The sequence below is a fragment of the Colias philodice genome, chromosome 9, assembly GCF_061535455.1.
Source record: "Colias philodice isolate Cphi_HAF_F1 chromosome 9, ilColPhil1 Martin Lab GWU primary, whole genome shotgun sequence".
NCBI classification, from domain to species: domain Eukaryota; kingdom Metazoa; phylum Arthropoda; class Insecta; order Lepidoptera; family Pieridae; genus Colias; species Colias philodice.
The window spans coordinates 1,735,911-1,759,711 of record NC_143094.1 but is presented as its reverse complement, the minus strand read 5'-3'; the positions used below and the strand labels follow the sequence as shown (position 1 = coordinate 1,759,711).

At 34.8% G+C, this 23,801-nt stretch overlaps 5 protein-coding genes across 11 annotated transcripts in view; 3 read left to right on the top strand and 2 right to left on the bottom strand.

Moving 5' to 3' along the window:
• Positions 1–5,388, top strand: part of Exn (Ephexin) — a 43,791-nt gene extending 38,403 nt beyond the window's left edge. For all 5 annotated transcript variants that reach the window (XM_089698910.1, XM_089698913.1, XM_089698911.1 and 2 more), the window contains exons 12-17: positions 295–463; positions 873–1,012; positions 1,809–1,958; positions 2,363–2,498; positions 3,049–3,253; positions 3,902–5,388. In XM_089698910.1, the coding sequence (XP_089555036.1) occupies positions 295–463; positions 873–1,012; positions 1,809–1,958; positions 2,363–2,498; positions 3,049–3,253; positions 3,902–4,068 (967 nt within the window). In that variant the 3' untranslated portion in view covers positions 4,069–5,388. The remainder of the gene's footprint in view (positions 1–294; positions 464–872; positions 1,013–1,808; positions 1,959–2,362; positions 2,499–3,048; positions 3,254–3,901) is intronic.
• An 898-nt stretch (positions 5,389–6,286) lies between these two features.
• On the bottom strand, positions 6,287–8,387 carry loj (p24 family member logjam). Its single transcript, XM_089698894.1, has 4 exons — positions 8,146–8,387; positions 7,774–8,037; positions 7,439–7,557; positions 6,287–6,910 (listed from the first exon to the last, which is right to left on the bottom strand). Exons 1-4 carry the CDS (start codon positions 8,356–8,358, stop codon positions 6,802–6,804), a joined length of 705 nt encoding a protein of 234 aa, XP_089555020.1. The 5' UTR covers positions 8,359–8,387; the 3' UTR covers positions 6,287–6,801.
• A 598-nt stretch (positions 8,388–8,985) lies between these two features.
• On the top strand, positions 8,986–11,643 carry LOC149485628 (tRNA pseudouridine synthase-like 1). Of its 2 annotated transcripts, none has more exons than XM_089698892.1 (6): positions 8,986–9,149; positions 9,250–9,381; positions 9,805–10,014; positions 10,320–10,415; positions 10,787–11,027; positions 11,399–11,643. In XM_089698892.1, the coding sequence occupies exons 2-6, from the start codon at positions 9,317–9,319 to the stop codon at positions 11,636–11,638; spliced, it is 852 nt and encodes a 283-aa protein (XP_089555018.1). In that variant the 5' UTR covers positions 8,986–9,149; positions 9,250–9,316; the 3' UTR covers positions 11,639–11,643. The 2 variants fall into 2 exon arrangements, with proteins under 2 accessions (XP_089555018.1, XP_089555017.1); XM_089698891.1 differs by having other exon boundaries at positions 8,986–9,162.
• A 275-nt stretch (positions 11,644–11,918) lies between these two features.
• LOC149485627 (putative dual specificity protein phosphatase DDB_G0283417) lies at positions 11,919–12,543 on the top strand. Its single transcript, XM_089698893.1, has one exon. It carries the CDS (start codon positions 11,928–11,930, stop codon positions 12,501–12,503), a length of 576 nt encoding a protein of 191 aa, XP_089555019.1. The 5' UTR covers positions 11,919–11,927; the 3' UTR covers positions 12,504–12,543.
• Positions 12,544–12,687: 144 nt separating this feature from the next.
• Positions 12,688–23,429, bottom strand: melt (ventricular zone expressed PH domain-containing protein melted). Of its 2 annotated transcripts, XM_089698888.1 has the most exons (13): positions 23,043–23,429; positions 21,632–21,886; positions 21,137–21,341; positions 20,400–20,659; positions 19,895–20,041; positions 19,328–19,485; positions 18,719–19,011; positions 18,465–18,554; positions 18,314–18,366; positions 17,739–18,165; positions 16,923–17,191; positions 16,364–16,627; positions 12,688–16,058 (listed from the first exon to the last, which is right to left on the bottom strand). In XM_089698888.1, the coding sequence occupies exons 1-13, from the start codon at positions 23,145–23,147 to the stop codon at positions 15,810–15,812; spliced, it is 2,775 nt and encodes a 924-aa protein (XP_089555014.1). In that variant the 5' UTR covers positions 23,148–23,429; the 3' UTR covers positions 12,688–15,809. The 2 variants fall into 2 exon arrangements, with proteins under 2 accessions (XP_089555014.1, XP_089555015.1); XM_089698889.1 differs by lacking the exon at positions 18,465–18,554.
• Positions 23,430–23,801: the final 372 nt, after the last annotated feature.

Below are 23,801 nucleotides of genomic sequence, written 5' to 3'. Positions count from 1 at the left end.
TGAATCTCCCGTATACAGCATAGCATTTTAGAGGATGTGGATAAAGACAAGAAATATTACTCCAATGAAAGCGGTTTGTTTTATTATGGAAACGTTTTATAATTGTAACTTTTATACCCACCAGTTGAATTTCATCTGTTCAATTATAACTTCTCAAAACTATAACCAACTCCCTATTTACAAAAGTTTTATAATTGTAACTTTTTTACCCACCAGTTGAACTTCATCTGTTCAATTATAACTTCTCAAAACCAACTCTCTATTTACAAAAACAAAAATGTCCCATCTCTACAGGCTGGAGAGTCACTCCGCGTGCCAGAGCCTGTCGCTGCACTCGTTCCTGCTGCTGCCGATGCAGCGCGTGACGCGGCTGCCGCTGCTGCTGGACGCGGTGCTGCGGAACTTGGCGCCCAGCGACACGGAGTACGAGGGGTGTATGCACGCGCTCGCTACGCTTAATGATGTGAGAATTTGTACATTTAGTAGTCGTGAATTTTAAAGTTTGTGAAGTTTTGTCTTATTTTGACTGATATTGATTGCAATAATTACCACTATTTGTTATGAGCCAGTCCACATTTACAATCCACCAAATAACTTTAAAAGCTGTTTTGCAGTACAGTAATATGGTGATTTAAAGTAATAATTGTGTGTTTATGTTACCGGAAATGTATGAAATCAAGGAAATGTATACAAATCCTAGGAAATGTGTATGAAATAATTTATTTCACACATTTCCGTGCGATTTTAGGAATTACATACATTTCCTAGGAATTTTATACAATGACGGATTACATACATTTCCGTTAACATAATATATAAGCCTTCCATCTTCCCTCTGTCACATATTATAATAATCTATACTCCATCCACAGTTCGTATCGCAATGCAACGAAGGCGCACGCAGCACAGAGCGACTGGAAGAGATGTGGCGACTCAGTTCCGTCATACACTTCCCGCCCTCACTGCGAGCGGCACCCGACTTATCGCCCGCGTGTTCCAGGCGTGATCGCAAGTGTGTATATGTGCCCTTATTTGTTGTTTTTTTTTTTTATTAATCGCCTGTTAAATGACATTCTATTAACAAATTGACTCACACATGCCTGTTAAATGACCCAAAAGTGTTGGAACGGTTTTGTTCAAATTATTTTGTGGCAGTAACGATCAAAGCGTATTAATTGTATACGCTCATTTTATTTATTTATTTATTTAAATTAAATACACACAACAGGTCACGATCGTGCCGGACCCATAGGCGACATATCAATTTCGGGAGCAGATCGCAACCCAACAAAATGTGTACAATTACTACTATAATGAGATACAGCTTACAGTTATTTAAAGCGTGTTACAATAAAATCATAATTAAAAATTCAATAATTAAATATTAGATATAAAAGAAAGAAAATTAAAATAATTAAAATAATGCTTATTATACAATAATAACAAAATTACAAAATTAGACAACTAGGACATCATTTCACTATTTGACAAACATGTTCTTTAAATATGTTTAGAAAACTTTGCCCAATAAACGCGTAGACAGTTTTCTTCTGATTTTTTGAGCGTGATTGTGAGTCCAGTTCTTTATTGTACTTAACTTTTTGTAATTTTAAATAAGAAACAAATAATAGCGTTTAATTATGAATTTACGAACAAACTTTATTACAAAACAATGTACATATTAAAACTTTGTATACTAAATAATTTAGAGTAGTTTTAGTAGAATAGTTATTTAAACCAATAAAAAGTTAGAAGTTCTTTAAGAAATTCTTTCAGAAAAACATGAAAAGACTTTTTTATCTTTATAGGCCAGTACGTTGGTTAGTTCGTTCCGGCGAAATGACGCACCTCGTGTGGAAGACGGACGAACTAAAGCTGACTTTTGGCAAGAAGTTCCAGAAGGTTCCATTGCATCTTTTCCTTTTTAACGATCACCTAGTTATCACCAAGAAAAAGAGGTAAGTTACGTTTATGTTGGTTAATATTGATTGATTTATTTATTCATATTTTTTTAAGAGGTTGGAGACAATAAGATAGCAAATACATTTGCAAAAATTACGAAAAATTCATCAAGTTATAAATTGAAACTCAACTAAACATTAACTTAAAAAAAAACTTGTATTCTCTTTTTTGTTTTCTATTTTTTTCTACTTCTCTTTCTTTCTGAGTATAAATTTATGAATGGAATTCTCTTCTTTAATTTACCTCAATCTGTCTTCGTAATTTTACACATTTGCATTTGACCGCTAAAGATTTTTTTAAATATCTAAGTACTTAGAAAAGCATTCCGTATCTAAGATCGCGCTGGCTGAATTTAATTTTTAATCTGTACTCAAAAAAACCATTCCCGCCACTCCCCCAGCGAGGACTACTACGTGGCAGTGGAGCACTGTCTCCGCTCGCTGGTGGACGTGTGCGCGAGCGACGCGGCCGCCAGCGCCAAGCACGCGCTGCTGCTCACACTGCTGGAGAACCACGAGGGACGGACTGTTGAGATGGTATATGTTTATGTTACTTATGTATTAAAAGTGAAGTGAAATGGAAAGCTTAAAATGGTATAATAAAAATAGAAAAAAAGAGGTGTGGCACTCGGGGACTGCCGCGGTAAAGCTATTGCATGCTATGCCTTCAAGCCACACCTCCGAGCCCGTCGGAGTGGGGAGCGTGAGGTTTTTTCGTTACGGAATTTCTCGATTCGGTCCCCGCGCTCAAGGCCCGCGATAGAAGCTATGCAATAGCTTAAAATTGTAAAACGTTATAGAGACGACAATGGGAAGGAAAACGAAAAGCTAAAAATGGTAAAATAAAAAAGGTATAAAAATTTGTAAAAAAATATTTCACGTTTTATGAAATAGTAAAAAAAGTTTAAGTTTTTAAGGTATTATCGCGTATTTTAATACTATTTTGAAAACATTTCTCGCATTAAATATAATAAATATCATAAAATTATTAAAACTGTACGTAAATGCACTTTACTGTCGATTTTCATGAATTTATAATTATTTTTTATCACAATACGCATTTATCTAACATCACCCTTCTTTCCAGCTAATGTCCTGTGCAAGCGAGACCGATGCACAACGGTGGGGCGAAGCCCTATCACCCGCAGGTGGAGGCGCCGGTGGCGATGCAGTATACGCCGGCTGGGACTGTCCCCAAGTAGCAGCCCTATATGCGTACAAAGCCGCTCAGCCTGATGAACTGGCGCTCGCTGAAGGGGATATCGTGAATGTTACCAGGAAGACTAGCGAGGGTAAAGACATTGTTGTTTTATTAAAATCGAGTAATTTTTCGATAATTTGTAATAAGCATTGTTTTAACAATTGTTTAATAAATCAAAATACGTCATAATGAATACCAAACCGAACGATGTTTTCAATAAAAAATGTTCAATATACCTAGCCAAAGTTCATAATTCCTATAGCCCAACTTAGCCAAATAAATATCAACACACCTTATACGGTGTGGAAATTTTCGATGGGCCCTGGAGGGAAAGTAAATACTGGTGATTTAAAATTTTGCTATTTTAAAAAGAAATAGAACTGCATTCGAGGATTTTAGAAAATTCACTCGCTACAACCGGGAATTGAACAAACTAAAAATTAAAAAAGTAAAACCAAATTCTGCATCTCAAAATTAATTTTATAATACCCATCACAATTAACCAATTAATTATTTAGAAATTAAAGACTTTTTAACGGATTTTAATCGCGATTTATTCATTATATTACAATGACAGCGAGCGTGGTCACGGGGAAATTCAGTCTGTAAAGTGTTCGAAACGTCGGAAAAATAATGAATAAATCGCGTTTAAAATCCGTTAAAAAGTCTTTAATTTCTAAATGGAATACTCGCGTAAAATCAAACACTAGAAAGTACCAACTAATTATTATCACCCCAGGTTGGTACTACGGCGAGCGCACCCGGGACGGCGAGGCGGGCTGGTTCCCGGGATCCTACACCGCGGAGATCGCGTCCGCGCACGTGCGCGCCCGCAACCTGCGGCAGCGGTACCGCCTGTTGGCGCTGTCGGGGACTTATCTGGGGCAGAAGAAGCGGACCACTTGATATACTGACTCTACTTGTTAGAGAAGCGGACCACTTGACCATTTGACTAGCTAGCCAGCCAGATCATTTGATAAATTGTGTTACTCTTACGCTTTAGTCACCATGTAGTTATTGGTCACCGGTCATGGACATTTATCTGGGGCAGAAGAAGCGGACCACTTGATATACTGCTCGATAGTCACTGGACCATGATGACTGTATGGCCATTTGATAAATTGATTACACTTACTCTGTAGCCACCGGTCATGGACATTTACTGGGACATTTACTTTGACCGTGTGACTAATGATGCATTTGACCCTAGCCATGTGTCTTTATTATGGTCCTTGATCATTTGATTAGCTTAACTAGCCAGTTTGACCATTTGGCCATGTGAGCCTATTTGACTATGACTCATATTGCAAAATTGAATTGTTGCATTCATTTGACTTGCTAGTTGTTTGACCATGTGACTATAATATGGAAACGTGGCTGCGACTATTAAGTAATTTGACACTTATCGTGAAATTAAATTAATATAATAAATCTGTACTGTGAAATAAATTATTTTGATATTTTATACGGAATTCAATCAATTAAAAGTGTATTTAACGTATTTTTCATTTGTATATACTTACGATAAAAATTTTATTCCATGGACTGTTCAGTGTTCGTGTCGAAATCTAGGGATAGTTTACACAAATATAATTAGTGTTGACTGACTCACGTTATTTGCACTGTTTGAATAATATTTGTAAGCCGTCCAAACACTGCCTGTATTGAGCACTAAATGTTAGCGATAAGTGTGGTGATGCGCCTTCTGAATTAGTGGTGCTTACTTACGAAATTATATTAGCGATTACTGCTCTATGAGAGTATATAAGTATGTACAGTTACGTATGAGATTTGAAACAAATTATTGTACATAAAGATTGTGTAGGATAAGCTTAAAATTCGTCCAACCATAGACATCTCTATAAGGTGTCTATGGCTGCTCTATGTATTTTTTTATTTTCGTGATCTATGCCTACTTGGCCGCTATTAAAAACTACTAGTCAATAGGCGGATGAGTAAATCGTTAAAATTGAATCTTTTTCAAAAATTGTACAGTTAATTCAAATAACATTCCTCGTGAATTGTTAGTTAGACGTATTTTTCTGTTTTGTGTATGTATAATAATTTAATAAGACGTCACTTAAGTGTAAACGACCATAATATTAGTTTGTACTTAAATTTAATTTATTTTATAGAAAACATTTATACCATATTTTAAACTTATTGTTAATGTAATTTACCATCAAATATAATTTCTCATAATAAAGTTGTTTTTATTTTTTATAACTTTATTTTATTATATTAACCACATCACCTCAACCCTGCACTTCCTACCCTTCCTGCCTTAAGAAGTTTTATTGTTCTTAAATAATAAAATAGTAAGTAGAACATGGAAACCCATAAAGCAAATTTCATTTTTATATTTTACCAACAATAGTGCCAACCTTTATTCTCATTTGAACATAATAAGATTTAATCTCACGGTTAAGCTGGCATAGCACATGATACTCAAACAAAATTGACCAAATATCACAAGCTAATATAGTTTGAAAATTTTCGTGTTTTATGACGGTCATAAAATTTATTGCGCTAAAAGTAAAGGTTGTTTCACACTACAGCTGTTTTTGTCATTACGATATTCTTCCCAAAAAAACTACTGGATAGAAGGATGAAAAGTTCTTGTATTAATTTATTTTCTACCTAAGTATAAAACGGAATTGTTGAAATATTTCTATCTGTATCTGTATCTAAGTTCTAAAGTTTAGAACAAGTAAAATTAACCTCGCGACGATGCGATGCGCCTCAAAATCACTGGCCTCTTCCAGTATTGTCGCGTCTCGGTCTGAGCTGACCCTAATCTTATAACTATATACCTACTAGTTTAGAATCTGAACTATTTGTAGGTATGTGCACCACATAGAGGGTTCGAATATGAGAACCGTGGATTTTATATAGAAAACGAGACCGCTAACAAGCTGATGAGTTGACTATTGCTAACTTTTTAGCTTTATTTCTGAAGGGATTGAATAATAGAGAATTTCTCAATACAATTTAATTTCAAAATACATAGATCAGGAATAAGACTAGTCATGTAGTTTTTCATACTCTAACATTTTTAAGGATAACTCAAAAGGAATAAAACATCATAGGACATAACGGACATAGGTACAGAAACGAAACAACATTTGTCAATTAAAATATTTAATTCATAACATTAAGTAGTTACACAACATTCGTTGATTTGAATTTATAACATTGTGTTTAATGATTATTCTTATCATAACATTATGAACGTCTCCCTCATCTTACAATTAAAATCAGTAAAAAAATAAAAAAGATACGCCATAGATAATATTATATAAATACTTTCTAAAAATATATTTAAAATGTCTTTTCTCGAATTTGTGTTAAATAAATTACTTTATTTATTTAATAGTTAACTAAAAATAAAAATGCTTGCTACAAGTAAAAGCTAAAACAATTGATCATCATAAAGTTGCATAATAAAATTATTGGTTCCAGCCTTAAAATTAGTAGTCAAATTATAAAATGAATTATAACAATAAAATTACAACAGCTAAATGGAATTGTACTTTAAAAGCTAAATGCGTGCGAAACAAAAATAGAAAGTTATAAAGAGATCAGAAATAATAGAAAAAGATCAACAAGGAATGATTAGTTAACTAATAAGATCTCTGATTATATTCTCGTTTTGGACGAGTTATCCTTGACTTCAAAGAGCTTTCTAAGGAAAAAGACTTGCAGTGTGCCCGTTGCAGTGATGGCTAGGATTTGTATCATGGACCATCTGAAAATTAAATAAAATAAACTAAAATTTAAGCCCTTTTGGTATGAGATCTTAGTTATCCTAGACTAGATTACATTAAATCCTACTTGTTTTGTTATTTCATTTTATTTTATGAAATGCTCAAACATTTATTTATTCAATTAGACTTCTTCGAGAAGTACTTGACACACAGACACACCTTGAGGTAGAGAACCTCATCTAATTTGCTGTTTGTTGAAATTGGTCCATACTTATGCAACTTTTGATTTATGCTATGTAGGTTATTTATATCATTCAATTTTATTTTTATTAAAGTTTTGCTGATTGTGTTAAAAAGTAAAGCCTATTATCCAAAATTCAATCCAAGTCATCAATAAATTTATGAATAGTCATTTACTTCTTAATCATTTACGTTTTAAATTGTAATAGTCAAAGACTACATTTCAATATTAATAAGTTGTCCTAGTAGTATTCATCTTTGTTCATCTGTGATGCACGGAAACTATTTGTCTCAATAATACAATCGTTTTTAAACAATATGGAACATACCTGAGCACATATGTATTGTTATCGACTAGCAAATTGTAGTCTCGTGACTCCCTCGCCCTTGAGTGGTACTGATATTGTAGTATATCATTTATATTCCTCTCCACAAATTGAATTGAGGTCTGTAATAAATCACAAAAGTAAGAATATTGGCAAATGGTATTGATTTGCCGGATTTCAAATATAATGGATACGCAATGTGCAATCATGCAGAAAAATTAAATTAAGTAATGTAATAGAATACAATAATTAGACTTTAAATGCATGTTTCAATACTTATATTAAATTAACATAGATATTGTTTGTTATTAATTTGAAAATTTAATTCTTAGACTCACTGTAAAATTCTTGATATTCATGTCTAGCTCCTCCACCTCTTTCGCGTATTTCTCCCACATGTCATATCTTATTACTGACAAGTACAAATTGACTAGTTTCCCCGCAAATCTCGAGAACTGGTTGTCTATACACACAGCGTAGTAGCCGCCAGAACTAGTTTGGTCCGCGTACTCCGCGCTCTGCCGCCACTCGTAAGGGTGAACGATCTTCCCGTTCGGGTGCCGCACCGCGAACCCACACATACCATCGCCACCTTTCAGCACCTACAAACATGACAAGTTCACACATTATCACCTTAATTAACAGATAATCGAAGCGACTCAATCGATAAAACCTTATCACATGTTCAATAAAATAGAGAAAGTAATTACTTGATAGCTAGCGTAAAATGTAGCACCCGGCTGCACGTATTGAAAGTAGCAGTCCTCTTTGCCGGCGTCGATGTGGACTTTGTAATCCATAGTCACTGCTGGTAGATTTTCGTACCATGGTGCCGCTGTTGACGAAAAAACGTCGCCTGCGAGTGATAAAATCGTAAATATTATCGTTATCAATGTAAACATATGCCACGTCCGTCGAGCCATTTTCGCCAACTGACAGAATGACAGCTGTGAAGTGACACTGTAAATATTAACAACGTGTCAAATGTCAGCTGAATTGAAAAGGCGTGTTGCCATGGCATTATACTAATACTTCTATATTTCCGTGCATGTTGCGATATCTTTGCGATATCAATGGCGTGAGGTGGCGGCTTAGGTCAATAATGATCTAAGGGTGGCGGTAATAAATATAGCATGTAAACTATGCATTGCATTTAAAAACTACATTACCTATATATAATTTTTATATAACATCAATTTGTGTAGAAAAAAATCTAAAAACTACGCTCTGTGGTGCCGCTGTATTTATGTTGTCAAATATGTATATCTAAATCTTATTAAATTATATTTGTACGACCGTATCGGAACGAATTAGAATAACCCACAGTTCTCTGTGAAGTTGATAGAATTATAATTTATAGATGTAGGTAAAGCGAAATAATGAAATAGAGGTACCACTAAACGTAAAGATGTGGAGTGTGGTGCCGTGTGTAAACCGCAGCTGCAAAAAATATTTGTAAAAGTTTGTAAATAAAAATAAATCGGAGCGTCTGTATATGCTATTAACATACGTCTGTGGTCCTCCGTCCTCCGTCTGTGTCAGTTATTTCAATGAACAGCTGATTTTGACAATGACTTGAGTTCACATCACAATAGCGTATTTCTCACTGATTACTGAATATATATTTGTTTACGAAGTTTTATGAATGATTATTGTATTTTCCATTGAAAATAAATAATGAGAGCACGTTACTTAACATATTTTTCATACATAGGTACAAGATTTAGGTCCGTTTTTTTACATTATATTATGTTTTAGCCGATATCTATGTAACAACAATATTATGTTTATTTAAACTACATAATAATTAACAGGGCGGCTGAGAAACTATGGATTAAGGAAGGCCGAAATTATCCTGATCCTGAAAGCGTCCAGGGTATAATGGAAATTGCTATACAAAAACAGCTCAGACCAGTAAATTATCCTTTACTTCAGCTCTCGAGCCGGTAATTTATTTTGCATACATATTTTAATAATATATTAAGTAAGTACTTATTTTATTAAAAAAAATCACACTGTACCTTACCCGTAATACTTACCTTCCAAAGAAGAATTTGTATAAAACCACTAAATACATATATTCCTAACCTCTTTCCATACTGCTGTCTAGTTCAAAATCTTTGTATCAATCCTGGTAGAAAATTTTTAGAAATCAATCCTTTCCTATTATATACTGATACAATAATGCTCTTTTTGACGTGGCAACGTCTTATAATTCGATAGCGCCGGCTGCAAGCACGAAAAAACATGACTCATGCGGCCTCGCTCTGAGGCATTCCATGTGAGGCTTGAAGTGCAAGCGAGAGACGTTGTCACGTTCAACTATCGTCATTAAACCAACTTTACAGACAACCAATTTTTTTCCACAGTACAGATGGAGGAGTCCATGCTCTAAACTCAACAGCTCACGTTGACTTAGAAAGGCCCGGACCAAAAGTATATGACCCACATTTCATTACCTATGAACTAAATAAGTTTTTTCTCATTCATCAGTTAAGTATTATTGTGAAGAATACACTAAGAGTAAATGACGACTTCAGTGCTAGATTTAATGCTGTCAGTAGGACTTATTTATACAGGTAATACAGGTTTTATTCAGTATTTTATTTGTAACTAGCTATACCCTGCGGTTTTACCCGCAGCCATATAGCCAATAGCCTTCCTCGATAAATGGGCTATATTTCAAATCTGACCTGAGATTAGTGCGTTCAAACAAACTAACAAACTCTTAGCTTTGTAATGTTAGTATAGATAAGAATATTTTCTATTATACCTAGGTATATTCAATTGTTAAAGTATTTTAAACCACTTTTTGATATATTTTATATTATAGACATTTTAAGAGTAAGCAAAATATGACTTTATAACTTATCATCTCTTACAGATTTGCAGTACCCAAGCCAGGTGTGGAATTACCAGAAAATACAACTATATTTCAACATGTACCTATAGAGGAGTGGAAGAGGTGCTTTTTTATAAGGTACTTTTCAAATTCCTATTCGTCAAGTTTATTACAGTTATAGGTTTCCGCCCGCGGCTTCGCCCGCGCTGTCAAAGAAAAACCCGCATCGTTCCCGTTCCCGTGGGATTTCTGGGATTGCGTCTTTTTGCCGGGATAAAAAGTAGCCTATGTCCTTTCTCGGGTATCAAAATATCTCCATACCAAATTTCATGTAAATTGGTCATAATTTCAGTAGTTTAGGCTTGATTGAGTAACAGACAGACAGACAGAGTTACTTTCGCATTTATAATATTAGTATGGATTTCAATAGTAACCGACTTATTTGAAAAGCAACCAAAATTGCATTGCAATTGCACCTTTCTTGGTTTAACCCTTGAATACTTTTTCAGAATAAACAATTTTGACATACAGCGATTCAAAGAGGGTGCCAAATATTTTGTTGGGTTTCACGATTTTACGACATTCAAGAAATTTGATAAATCATTGCAAAACAAACAAAACAGGCGACTTATTTATTCAATTGATGTAAGGCCGGGAAAACCTTGTGTGACATCCTGCACTGATTTAAAAGATAATATTTTGGATTACTGGGATATAGTAATAAGGGGGAGAGGTTTTGTTCATAATCAGGTATGTATTTTTCAATCTAGAATAAAAAAAAGTTATGTGAAAAATTGTATTGGAAATAATATTATATTATGTCGTGCATCTTGAAGTGAAACTTCTTTAGGCGCGTTGAATACAATTTCAAGGTCGCGTCATTGCAATGCCGTCACGTCATGGAGTATGGCGACGATTTTGTTATCTTTGAATCTTGCCAAATAAGTTTCACTTCTGACACGTATGCTCGGCGAACTCGTTCATTTTTTATAGTAAATGTATCATACAAATTTTCGGAAAAGAACATAAAAGTTTCATAATAAAAAATTGAAATTCTCAATGTATTAAGTACTAAATTGTAGAAAGCACATTAAATTACTTACTATCATCCAATATTCTAGATCCGTCGCATGGTCGGAACTCTCATATCTGTGGCTATCGGTAAGCTCCCACCAGAGGAGATCAAGGTGATGCTCCAGGTGCCTTCAAAGCACTCGTGGCACACCTTCATACAATCCATACCACCACATGGCTTGTATCTATGTGATGTTGAATATAAGCCAGAAGATCTGGTGTTTAATGAACAAAAAATAAGTGAAAAGTGTATAACAAGTGATCAAGTGACTGATGAAGAATTGTGAATTAACTTTAAAGTGATTATAAACCAAAAATATTATCATTGTTGCATTTTTATTGAAGTGAAACTTCTTTATCGGGGTTGGAAAAAAATTTAGTGTAACATTTTTTCGTTACGCGCCATCTTGTTCTTATCCCTACCACGCGTGATTCGACGTATTTCTGTCAAGTTGCATAAAGTAATTTATTTTTTGAAAAATAAGGTTATAAAGAAGTTTCACTTCTTACGTGTGTACACTTGTACACGCACACATTTTTTTTTACTTAGAAAATAAATACTTGTTATCAATAAGAATGAGTTTCTTAAGTGAATTACGTAAACAGAAAGAGAAACTGAAAGAAACAGAAACCATCATAACTAAAGTTGATGGAAAGAGGTATATTGAAATAGGCCAAGAGCTAACACAACTGAATGAAAATGTCTATGGTTTTGTAGTAGATACTAAACCAGATGACATACCTGTACTTATAATAGATTATCTGTACATTGGTTCCCAAGATTGTGCAGTCAATAGTATTTTAAAGACCTACAATATAAAACATGTTTTAAGTTTAGGTATAGAAGTTAATGTTGACGTTGATAATAAATTTGTTAATATATTAGATTTGCCTGAATCTGACATTAAGCTTGTATTGAAAGATTGTTTACCATTTGTAAAAAATGCCATAGATAATAGAGAAAATGTTCTCATCCATTGTAATGCGGGCGTGTCGCGAACCTCTATGGTTACCATAGCTTATTTAATGCACTATGAGTTAATGAGTTATGAAAATGCTTACAATTTAGTTAAAATTAAGAGGCCAGCAATACAGCCTAATGATGGATTTAGAAAGCAATTAATTTGCTTAAAACCAGGCGAATGTATATGATTTTTTAAATAAAATATATTTTGTAATATACAAATAAACACTAACATAATATTAAATTGTTTTTTTTTTTACTTCTTCTTCTTTTTTGTTTATGGCCTGCCCGATTTTTTTTACTTATAGTAGTAACGATTTCATAGTTTCTTCCTTCAGTGAACCATACTGTGAATGAAATAAAAAATACAAGTATTTGAAACAAAACTTTATTCTCTAATAAATAAGGCAATAAGTACAAACGCCATTATTATATATGAGGCGATAGCACTGTATGAGGTCTTATTGTTTCACGCACTTGCGGTAGTGGAGATTTTTAAGTAAACAACAATTTGTTAGATAATAATTATACTCTTGTTTAATCCGAAGTTCACAAAATTGTTCTCATGCATTCACAAGATAGTGTGTGTAGTCCCGCAATGCTTCGGACTAAGCAATTCGTATAATTACAATAGAACTACAAATAAATTTATTTAATTATACATTAGGTCGTTCATTGTAACAATCTATAAGTATCTTAATAATTTGAAATCATTCTTATTTCTTTACTTCACACAGTTCTTTATTGAAAAAGTTGATAATATATTATAAAGATAATAACACGAAACAAGTATGTAAAACATTAAAACCTTATAATATAATCTAAAATCTATAACACCGCATTGGAAGCGCTCTATAAGGTACAATTTTTTAAATAGCACCAATTCATAAGTACATGAAATTGATTTTGCCGCGCTTTTTTAGTCTATAGTCTATGGACGTATGCAACTGGACAGCGTCCTAAGTATTTGTTAAAGAATTTACCGGTCATTATTTACGGTGGGTTTGTACAAAAATAGAAATGGTTAGAATAATATTGATAAGAAAAACGAAACCATAAACAGTTTATTCTTATGTGTATTGATTATTATAATAAAAAATACAAATTATTAGAACACTCTGACTCATTATAATATGCAGGAATACGGATCATTAAAACATTAAGAACAACGTAGGTAAACGTAACATAGTAAACACAATGTATTTGTTTTGAGCAAAATGGAAACTACAATAAGTATAAACCACAAAAACAATTAATGTAAATTTAAACAAAGAGACCTATTCTACTGATGAGGAGTTCACTAAAATCCTGTTCTCTAAAAAAAGCAAGTTATTTTTATAAGTAAGTACATAAGTAAATGTGCTTATGTCCGTTCAAACTGATTTATTTATGTAAGGTCCGCAGTTTCGCGTCACTGTTCAACAATGTCAAAATTACACTATCTTTCCATTTTTTATCATAAAATGATCGTTAATCGATTTTTTGGCAGTGCCATACATTTTTAATTTTATATACTTAACCTATATTTTTAGGTTAAGTTTAATTCCTTTGTTAATCTATTCCTTCCTTTTTGTCGAATATCTCAAGAGACAGGATACTGACTACAATATTTAATGTCGAACGATTGGTTACTTCTTGTAAGAATCGTAAAACTACGTTACTGCAGGAATATGGCAATACAATATACTTATAATAATTATTAAACTTATGGTAAGTACCTACATAATGATTTCATTAAAAGTTAATTTACATGCCGTAATATCCGATAGTCTAGATAAAAATAGATTATTTTTATTTGGCTTTTTACCTCGGTAATAATTAATGTTACCTGATTATTATTAATTTAAAACTTAAAACTTTGTAAAATATATTAAATCAATTTAACATTGTTGTACCTATAGTTGGATTTTTGAGACAACATCTCTTTGAATTCAAAAAATTTCTAACATTCGAACTATAATTCTTATTAAAATTATCGATTTTAAGCATGTTGTGTTCTGTTAAATAAATGAGGCACAAATGATCACAATTTAAACCATTTGTGCCAAAATATGCAATGGTTAAGTTTTAAAAACAAGAGTAAGTATAACGTTTGGTAATGACCAGCCATCAGTCTTCAACCAGTAAAAACTCATCTGAAAATCTTATATACAAATAAAATCCAAATTTATCAATAATCAACATTAAAACATTATATCCTCATGTCATATGTCACTTAATCCTAACGTATCCTAAAAACAACAACTTAAACATTAACCGATTATAATATAATATGTATAAAAACATTGTACTTTACACATTGCTACATAATTGTCTTTTAATTTTTCTTAATCACGAAAAAAACATGTCAAAAATTGTTACAACCCAGGATTATTATTGGACGTTTTCTATCACAAAGTAATTTGATTATTAAGTACACATTTAATAATTCATAATATACAAATATTTAAGACGATTTCAATAAAACCACAAAACTATTAAATATAAAGGGAATTAAACAAAATGACTACTGGTCGGGAATGCAATGATCCAAATTATTCCAAGTAAAATAATATTCAATTAAGACACAAGGGAAATTTTTTATAAAAACGATTTTAAAATTCCTAAAAGCTGAAGTACCTTAAATCTACATTAAATAACACATCAATTGTGAATAAAATGTAAGTTTTTTTCTAAAATAGGTACTATACAAATATAACTAACTCAATAAAATCATACGAAAAAGGTTTTGAAAGTCGATTTACATTGGAAAACAAAGTTCAATTAATAAAATACAGAATTTAACTCTATACTTATCTAGAATTTAATCAACTCATTGAAACGTGACGCAAGTGGTAATTAAATAATTGAAAAATCTTGTCAATTCAATAAAGTAAGATATAATCTTGACAAATAATTAAGTACAAGCCGATTTAAAATTTTTAAAATGCTATCAGCTAGAATCTCAACAATTCCTAAAAACGCTTTCAAACATAATTTCTCAGTTATTATAACACTTCCTAAAAAATTTTTTATAAGTAATTATATCAGAACGAAAGAGATAAAATATGACAATCTATTCACAAAAACATATCCGCTACATAATTTTATAAGGCACTTAATTATTTTAAAACTCAACATTGTCGCAATTACCCTTAAAAATTGCCACTTTTTGACAATTTACTAGAATAGCCACATTCACAACTTTTATGTCTAATAATGGCTACTCAAAATCATTCATACAATAAACAAATCAGAATCGCGCTCAAAAATTGCCTGTCGCAAAACTCTGCCTACTCTTAGAGTTTTCTATTGAGCTTAAACAATAGACTTTGATCATAACTAACTACCACGGAACAAGGTGTTAATTTGAATGTTTTTACCTCACAAACTCAAAAGCTCTTGAGCGTTAGTCCCCTGGCCGGTAAACGGCAGAGTTTTCCATTGAGCCTACACAATTTGATCACTACTGCCACGGAATAAGGTGTCAATTTGAATGTTTTTACCTCACAAACTCAAAAGCTCTTGAGCGTCAGTCCCCTGGCCGGTAGACTATTGGCTTTAGCCGGCGCGTCTCTCGCCTGCGAGTGTGCTACCGCTATACTGAGACACTGGACCCATTCTTCAGCATTCTTGCCATCTTTGGGCTTCAGGATCAGGGTTTGGTCGCCGGTGAAGATTTCGAACGCTTTGGGAATGTTACGCGCGCCTCGTGACACTTTAACTGAACGGATCTGGTTTATGTCTATGCTTTCGCCGCCGCTCTGTAATGTTTATATTGTTTATGATTATCAAAATAATTATCATTTACTGTCATTATTGAAGACTATTTTTAATAAAACTTGAAAAAGTGTTCTGTTTTAACTTTACGTAAATTAACATAAAAGATTGACATACTATCGGCTTTCCAGATTTGCCATTTTTTGACGTGTATGAATTTACGCATTCAAAAACTGATTTGTCTATGAAATCATTCAATCCCTCAGCCCCCGGAATCACAGACACAATAGAAAATCTATTGTGTCGTGGCCCGATCGGGCTGCTCGGTGGTCACGGGGTTAACACTCACCGATCCCTTACACGACAGATGCGCGCCGGACAGCGTGAAGTACCTCGTCCGCCAGCGCCTGAACAGCCTCCACCTGCCCTTCTTCTCCTTGAGCTGCCCCTCGATGACCGGCTGCCCGTCAGCCGCCAGGAACCCCACAGCCCTCTCCGGGTGGTTGCAGAGGAAACACCCCCACGTGGCCTTGGACGGCTCGCTTTGGGCGTTCACTTCGAACACGTCGAAGAAACCCGCCGCGCGTAGTTCGTTCACTAGCATCTCTTGTTCCTGTGTGGAGCAAAGGAAATATATTTTGATCAGTTTCATGTACCACGTTTTATACGTTTGTAATTATAAAATGAATACTGTTGGATTGAAAATGAAAATATCGAGTACATATTATAGTCTCATAAAAACAGTTTCTAAAATTATCAACAGGTTTCTTAAAACCACGAATAAATACTACGATATTATGCTTACGTTTACATACTTACGCATATGATTCATACTTAATTATTTTGCGATTGCTCGTTCATGATTCCAATTCAGGCCTCATCGTTACCTAAATAAGTGAAATTCTCACCTTGAGTCCCGGGAAGGCACTAGTGACCAGCGTGAGGAACGTCTTGTTCTCGCACTTGAGTATGTCCCAGCAGTGCTTGAGGCTGGCCACAGTGGGGTCCCGGCTGGACAACGCGGCCGCGTGTCTCGCCTGCAGCGCGAGGAACATGAGGTGTATCCACACGCGCGGCGCTCTCGTGCGGAGGGAGAACGCCGCACGTGCGTACAGGCAGTGCGGCCCGCGGCGACCGCACGCGAACTGGAGACGCGCTTGCTTTTTGGAACGGCGCTCTGGTAAAGCAAACGGTAAATGTTTCATTACAGACCTTTTGGTCATCATATTAACCCATTGAGCCCCGAACGGCCCAATCGGTCCACGACACAATAGATTTTCTATTGTGTCTGTGATTCCGGGGCCTGAGTTATTACTGACTTGTTATCATTGTATTAATAACTTTATAAAATTATAATGATGAATGTACTGATTACTACCCTCTCAGGATAAGGTTTCGTCATCATTGATACTTTATTATTTGTCATGAATCCATAATACAAACCAATAAAGCTTAGAAAATAGATATTGTTGTTTAGTTCTACAAATCTAAAGACGCTCGCTCATAAGTTAAAAATAAGATTTTATGAACCATAATAAAAATAACAATATTTGTACTGGCTGTATGTAAAAAAGAGAAATATGTTAATAAAAAGATGAAGATGGTAAAGGCAGACAATAGCGTCATGCATTTGTGAAATTATTATCAAATCGAAAACAACATTGTATGTCACCTTTTAAATGAACAAAATTTAAAACTACCCACAAAAATACAAAAACACTCACCTTCAATGGTACACTTAGCGGGTGGCGGTATCCTCAACGACACGTTATCCATATATGCCTTTATTTTATCCAAGTGCTTCTCACAGAAGTGCTGCACTGTGTCCCTCATAGGATACGGCTCGAACACACTGATCCGATGGTTCGAATTGTCATTATTGATCATTGTAACACTTGTGTTGTTAGCCCGGCGTGACGTCACAGTCACCGGGCCAGAAATGGACACAGAATTCGTGCCAATTTGTGTCAGAATTGGCCCAGAAGGACTTGTGGAAGTAATCACTGACACTTGGCCCAAAGCCGTGTTCGAATGCTGTATAGACACTGAGGACGTGATCGGAGTTAGCCCGTCAGCTGATTTACCAATCAGTGGATTCACTGAAATCGATTGAGTTTGTAGTGGTGCGGATATTATTGTCGGTCCTGCCGTCTGAAATTGTGTATAAAAATAATAATTAATACAAAATTATAAACTTGAATTTTATACCTCGAAAAACTAAACTAAATGCTTTGTTTTTTGGTCCTTCGAGACGGATATGCATGTGTGTATGTGTAAATATAATGTTTTCAATACTAACCGACACTGCTGCAGCACCAACCGGTTTTGGCCCAGTACTCTTAGAATTGGGTACTGAAATATTTGTTGAGATTATTAGTGTACTGTTCATTTTATTAGTATAGAGTAGGGTACTTTTACGTTGTTGTAGTATTAAAATGCTGTGTTTATACCTGGTGCAGGAAGGTTTGCATTTTGTGCGTTGATTTGTTGTGATGATGATAGTCGAGTCATGCTTTTGTGAAGTCCACCCACCGACCCACCTAAAATTTATTTACATAATGTCAAAACACAGAAAGTATGTGAGAAATGTAAAAGGGAATTACGAAGTAATCATGATATCAGAAGTGCATCAATATGGATTGTTTAAGAAAGTGAACAGAGAGACAAAATGAGCTGTTATAACTTATTATTATTTATTTCTTACCAGCAACATTCAATCTTGTCATGCTTCTATGGGAATTAGGGCCCGGATGCAAGCGTCCTGTACTCCTCGAGTCTCCCAATTTGGCCCTCCGCGTGTAGCCAACAGGGCCAGTGGGCCCCGTTGTTACAACTGAGGGCCCGGGGGCCACAGCCGGGGCCCCAGCGGTAGTTGAGGGCCCTGTTGTCGTGCCAGAGCTAATAACATTGCCTGTGGAATTCTGACCGCCTAGTTTGACGATCGTCACACCACCGGATGTTCTATTTATCTCTCCATGAGTCGATTTTGGACGATTACTGAAATAAATTTTTAATAAGAATAAATGAATACAAATTCATAATATTCGTAGCAGGATTTAATGACACAAGTTATACATACCGTCTCCTACGAGTTCTATGTTTATATCCTCGAAAGCTTTTAGAACAATTGTATCATATTAGTAAAAGTCAAAATGTAGGCATACTTTTTCCTATTTTTTATTCCGTGAACTTTCAAATATGAAAGTTTTCAATACATATACTTAAAATAATACTTACTTTTATTGTTAAAAATTGAAATTTTATTAATATAAAGGTGATGATGAATGAGGGTGATGATGATAACGTCACTCACCTATGATTGGCTCTCAACGCGGCCAGCAATCGGTCAGTAAATAACGCAGGGTAAGCGCTACACAGCGCGGTCGCTTCCCGGATGAGCGCCGCTTGTTCTGACCATTCCGCACCGTGTAATCTCTCCACTACGAAGTTTAGCGCTTCTTGCGCTCTTTCCTAATGTGAAATATGGTATATGTTACTAGTACTTCGTTTGACGTGACACGTGAAAAGTTTGTAGTGTTCATAAGTATTATATAAAAAATTAAATTATATAATATATATGCATTAAAATAAAAAAAAATTGTATTTTTATAAAGCGCCCTGCGCCAGTTTAAGTGATGTGATTTGGAGTAAATTAAAATATTGTTGTAGCGTTAAGTGTAAAATAATTCAAAACAAACTAACTACAGAAGGACGTAATGAAAGGGATAACTTTCACCCTGGTAAGTAAATAAAATAAATCACAAATGAATGTGGTATAATTTAAAAAGCGACTCTGTCTAGCTACGAAAATAATGGCAACACATGGCTTATTTTTAACATTTGTAAGGGCTTTTTGACTACTGTAAAGGTTGATACTCACCCGGCTAGTAGTAGCAACACGGGCGAGCGTGGTTGCGATAAGGCCAGCGCTCCGCGGCGAAGCGTGTGCCGCACGGCCCGCCCGAGACAACGCGCCCGCTTGTTCCGCAACTAGCGAGGGACGACTTGCGCTCACGCTCGCTATTACCTAGAAGGTAAGGTTCTAGGTAATGTCACGTGGTAGACGTGCAAACTGGCAACGCCGCACGCGGTTACTCGTGAGGGAACATCACAGTTAAAAGCGTAAACTGGCAACGTCGCACGCGGCTGCTAGTAATCGAACGCCGTAGCGCGAGTCGCGCTGACTAAGTGATTAATTTTATGTGTTTTACCTTAACAATGTTGGGGAATTATGTAAGAAAAAAGAAAATAATTAAAATGTAGTAAGACATAAATTTTGAAAAACAGTACTTTTTAAATAAGATATGTCCATTGTGTTATAGTATATAAAATATAATAACAAAGAATGGACTGAATGAATGGACAAACAAAAATCTCATAAGTACCTGCAGCAAATCCATACACATGCATCCCGGATCGTTCTGCGGTGTGTTATTTGGGCACAAGTATGAAATCAACTGCGGCACGGCTGTTTTCAAAGCTTCCGGTCGTCTTGCGGCTATTTGCTCAAACAGTGCGAATAGAGAACTCTTCTCTACGGGTTCTGCGTGTGGGAGCAACGCGACAAGCGCGGTCACGTGACCTTCTAAAGGTTCTGGGCACACTTCGTATAAGTTCGTCAGAATTCGACAAAGCGGGTAGTTTCCTAAAACAAATGAAATGTCAATTTTGAACAGGGGACTGATGTGGTTTAAAAATTTTGAAACTAGCTTTCCGTCCATGGCTTCGCTTGCGATGGAAGCGAAATACATTTCCAGTACTATTTCAATCACATAGTGTTTTTTTAAATAGAAGTTACATCCTTTCTTCATCCTTCCTATACATCATTCCTATGGTCTAGTTTATCTCTTTCTGCCACAGATGGAGTTATTCATTTATTTTGTGATAATTTAGGTAATTTTACTTTTTGTTATTTGCACATTTATAAAATACAAGCGGTCCGCCCCGGCTTCGCCCGTGGTACATGTTTACGTTTTCTCTCCGTAAGAACCATCCTCGTACTTCAAGGAATATTATAAAAAAAGAATTATCGAAAACGGTCGACCTGTTCACGCGTGATGCCGTCAACGAAAACGGGTTTCATTTTTATAAAAATAGATAAATAATAGTAAGCTATTTTTACCTGACATAATAGAGTCCATAATGGTTTGAACATGTGGTTTCAACAACACCGCGTGGTGCACCGCGGCAAGCGAGAGATATCGCGCCATGTGACGTGATATCTCCCGATTGCCCTTGTGCAGGAATTGCACGGCAACTGGTAGGAATAGTTCCATAACTTCCGCGTTGCCACTCGACTCTTTGTCGGATTGTAAGGGGAATGATACCTGAAGAAAAAAAGTGTTTTGTATAGAGAATTTAATGAGGGTAGTTTGCAGTTCTAAATAATTATGAAAATGTAGAAGCAGAAAGCCTGTGTATAGATAGTACTGTTCTGTTGCATAACTAAATAAGGAAAAATGATTCTTCAACATCAATTCAGGGGTAAATCATGAAATTAAGGTAATATTATTTTAATACTATAAAATTATAACAGCAGTTACCAGTTAAGGAAAATCAACTAGCAATTTACACACAAACTTCCTCACAATGAATCACAATTAAATAAACAACTTACCAACACTATACACGCAATAATATCGGAAGCTATTTTAGCGTGCGGCGGATCGTCATCTCGCAAATGTCCCACAGGCATCAAGTTATGGTGAAGGCACGACTCAAGTAACGCCACTAGAGCGCTGCAGTATTTCTCTAGAGTGCCTGTCTCTTTGATACATGATGTTACGCGAGTGACGCATATCTCTATGAGTGCCTGATCACGGTCATTACGAATGTAGTCAGGTCGAGATGAAATCTCTGTTATCTGTTTTAACTGAAACAATTTAATAATTCCTTAGCACTATATTTCTCTAATAGCTGTGCGTCGAAAGTTCCACTTGTGGAAAATAATAAAAGGTAAAAACATCAGGCGAGATTGTGGTTAAACGCTTCCCTATCTACTACAGTATTTACTTGCATTTCATTAAAAATCTCATCATAATAGATACTTTAGTTTAGCTGTAAAAACGTAACAGACAAACAGGAAGACTTGCATTGAAAATATTAATATAGATATACAAAATAATTAACATTTGTGTGTTGAAATGCCTTATCCATTACATAATGTTATTTATAACTTAAAACATTGCATATTTTTATCATTTATCATAACCATTTGAGACATAAACATATAACATGCATTATGTCACCATTCAAGCATTTAACTGTGGTATGACAACAACAGCAGTGGTTCTATAACAACTTATTTCCTATTAATTTTCCGTTAACTTGATAGTATAATATACTTATTGGTTTAATTATTTTTTTCAGGTTTGTAGTCCCAAATTAACCCATTGAGCCCCGAACGGCCAGATCGGGCCACGACGTTATTCCGGGGCCTGAGTTATTAATGAGAATATTAAATAAAGAATTATACCTATGTCATTTACAACAAATAGGGAAAGACCCGCTACTAAAAAACATGCTGCTATCATAATGTCTCAAAACATGTATTATATGTTTAATATTAATGTATTAGATTACACATTGATCTATTTCTCCAGTGAACCATTGCAGTATGTTTAAATCAAGCACAAACACAAATGATATAAACATGCAGACATTTACAAGTTACAACTTAATTTGAATTCATTAAAATGCATGAGTTGTGTGATGTGGTAATACTGATTGTAGTTTTTATAATGTTTTAAATTTTTTGTACAATGTTTATGATCAAAACATATGGAAACTTCAATTTGAACTAACATGCATCAAAACCAAATAAGAAATATTCCAACAGGTAATAGAGTGGATATTTACAAGGCTACTTTCACTTGAATGCATATATATGCAGAGATTGCAGTTAATTCTATATTGCATAAATAATCAAAACAAGCGCAGATATTTTATTTTTATCCACGTAAGCCTACAATAGCTATATATCTTTGTATATGTCAATGTTGTCGTGAAAAAGTTTGCAAAATACTTACGACTTCATTTATATCGTTCACAATATCTGAGTCAGGGATTGCAAAAATGTCCCCCGCCCGGGTCAGGTCGCGCTCGGTGAGCACGTGCTTCAGCAATTCGTGCATACTGCTGTCTCAATAACAACTTGGAATCACAAAATGCACACAATCCACAACAACAACTGACTCGACACATCAACACCGCCTACTCAAAACTAGTTTTGAAGATTTTACAACATGTTTCAAATTATGCATAATTGTAAATGACATAAATAGAAATCGCAATCGATTTCTAACTGAAAAATAAAACAACAAAATCAAAGAAGCGAAAGTTTCAGTAAATATAGACCTTTCGATTTGTTCCGAATTCCGATCAATTCCGATTCCCGAAATTACAAGTTGACTGACTGTTCATACTTCATATGTCAATCGGTCAGTGATCAGTAAATCGGATAATCATATTCACATTTCAATCAATAGATTTGATGTACAGAAATTATCGCCTATATTCATTGATACCTCATAATATCTATAGGGCGTATTCAGAAAGAAAGCTTGAAACTTATAAGCGCTTATCGGCGCTTGTCATGTTCATATATTTTCCTGCGCGGGTTACCAGCACTGACAGGAAAATGACAGGAAAATATATGAACATGACAAGCGCCGATAAGCGCTTATAAGTTTCAAGCTTTCTTTCTGAATACGCCCAAAGAATGAGAAAATTTTTATTTTTTTAACCCTTATTACGAAACCTAGGTAACTATTGTGTTTTATTTTTAA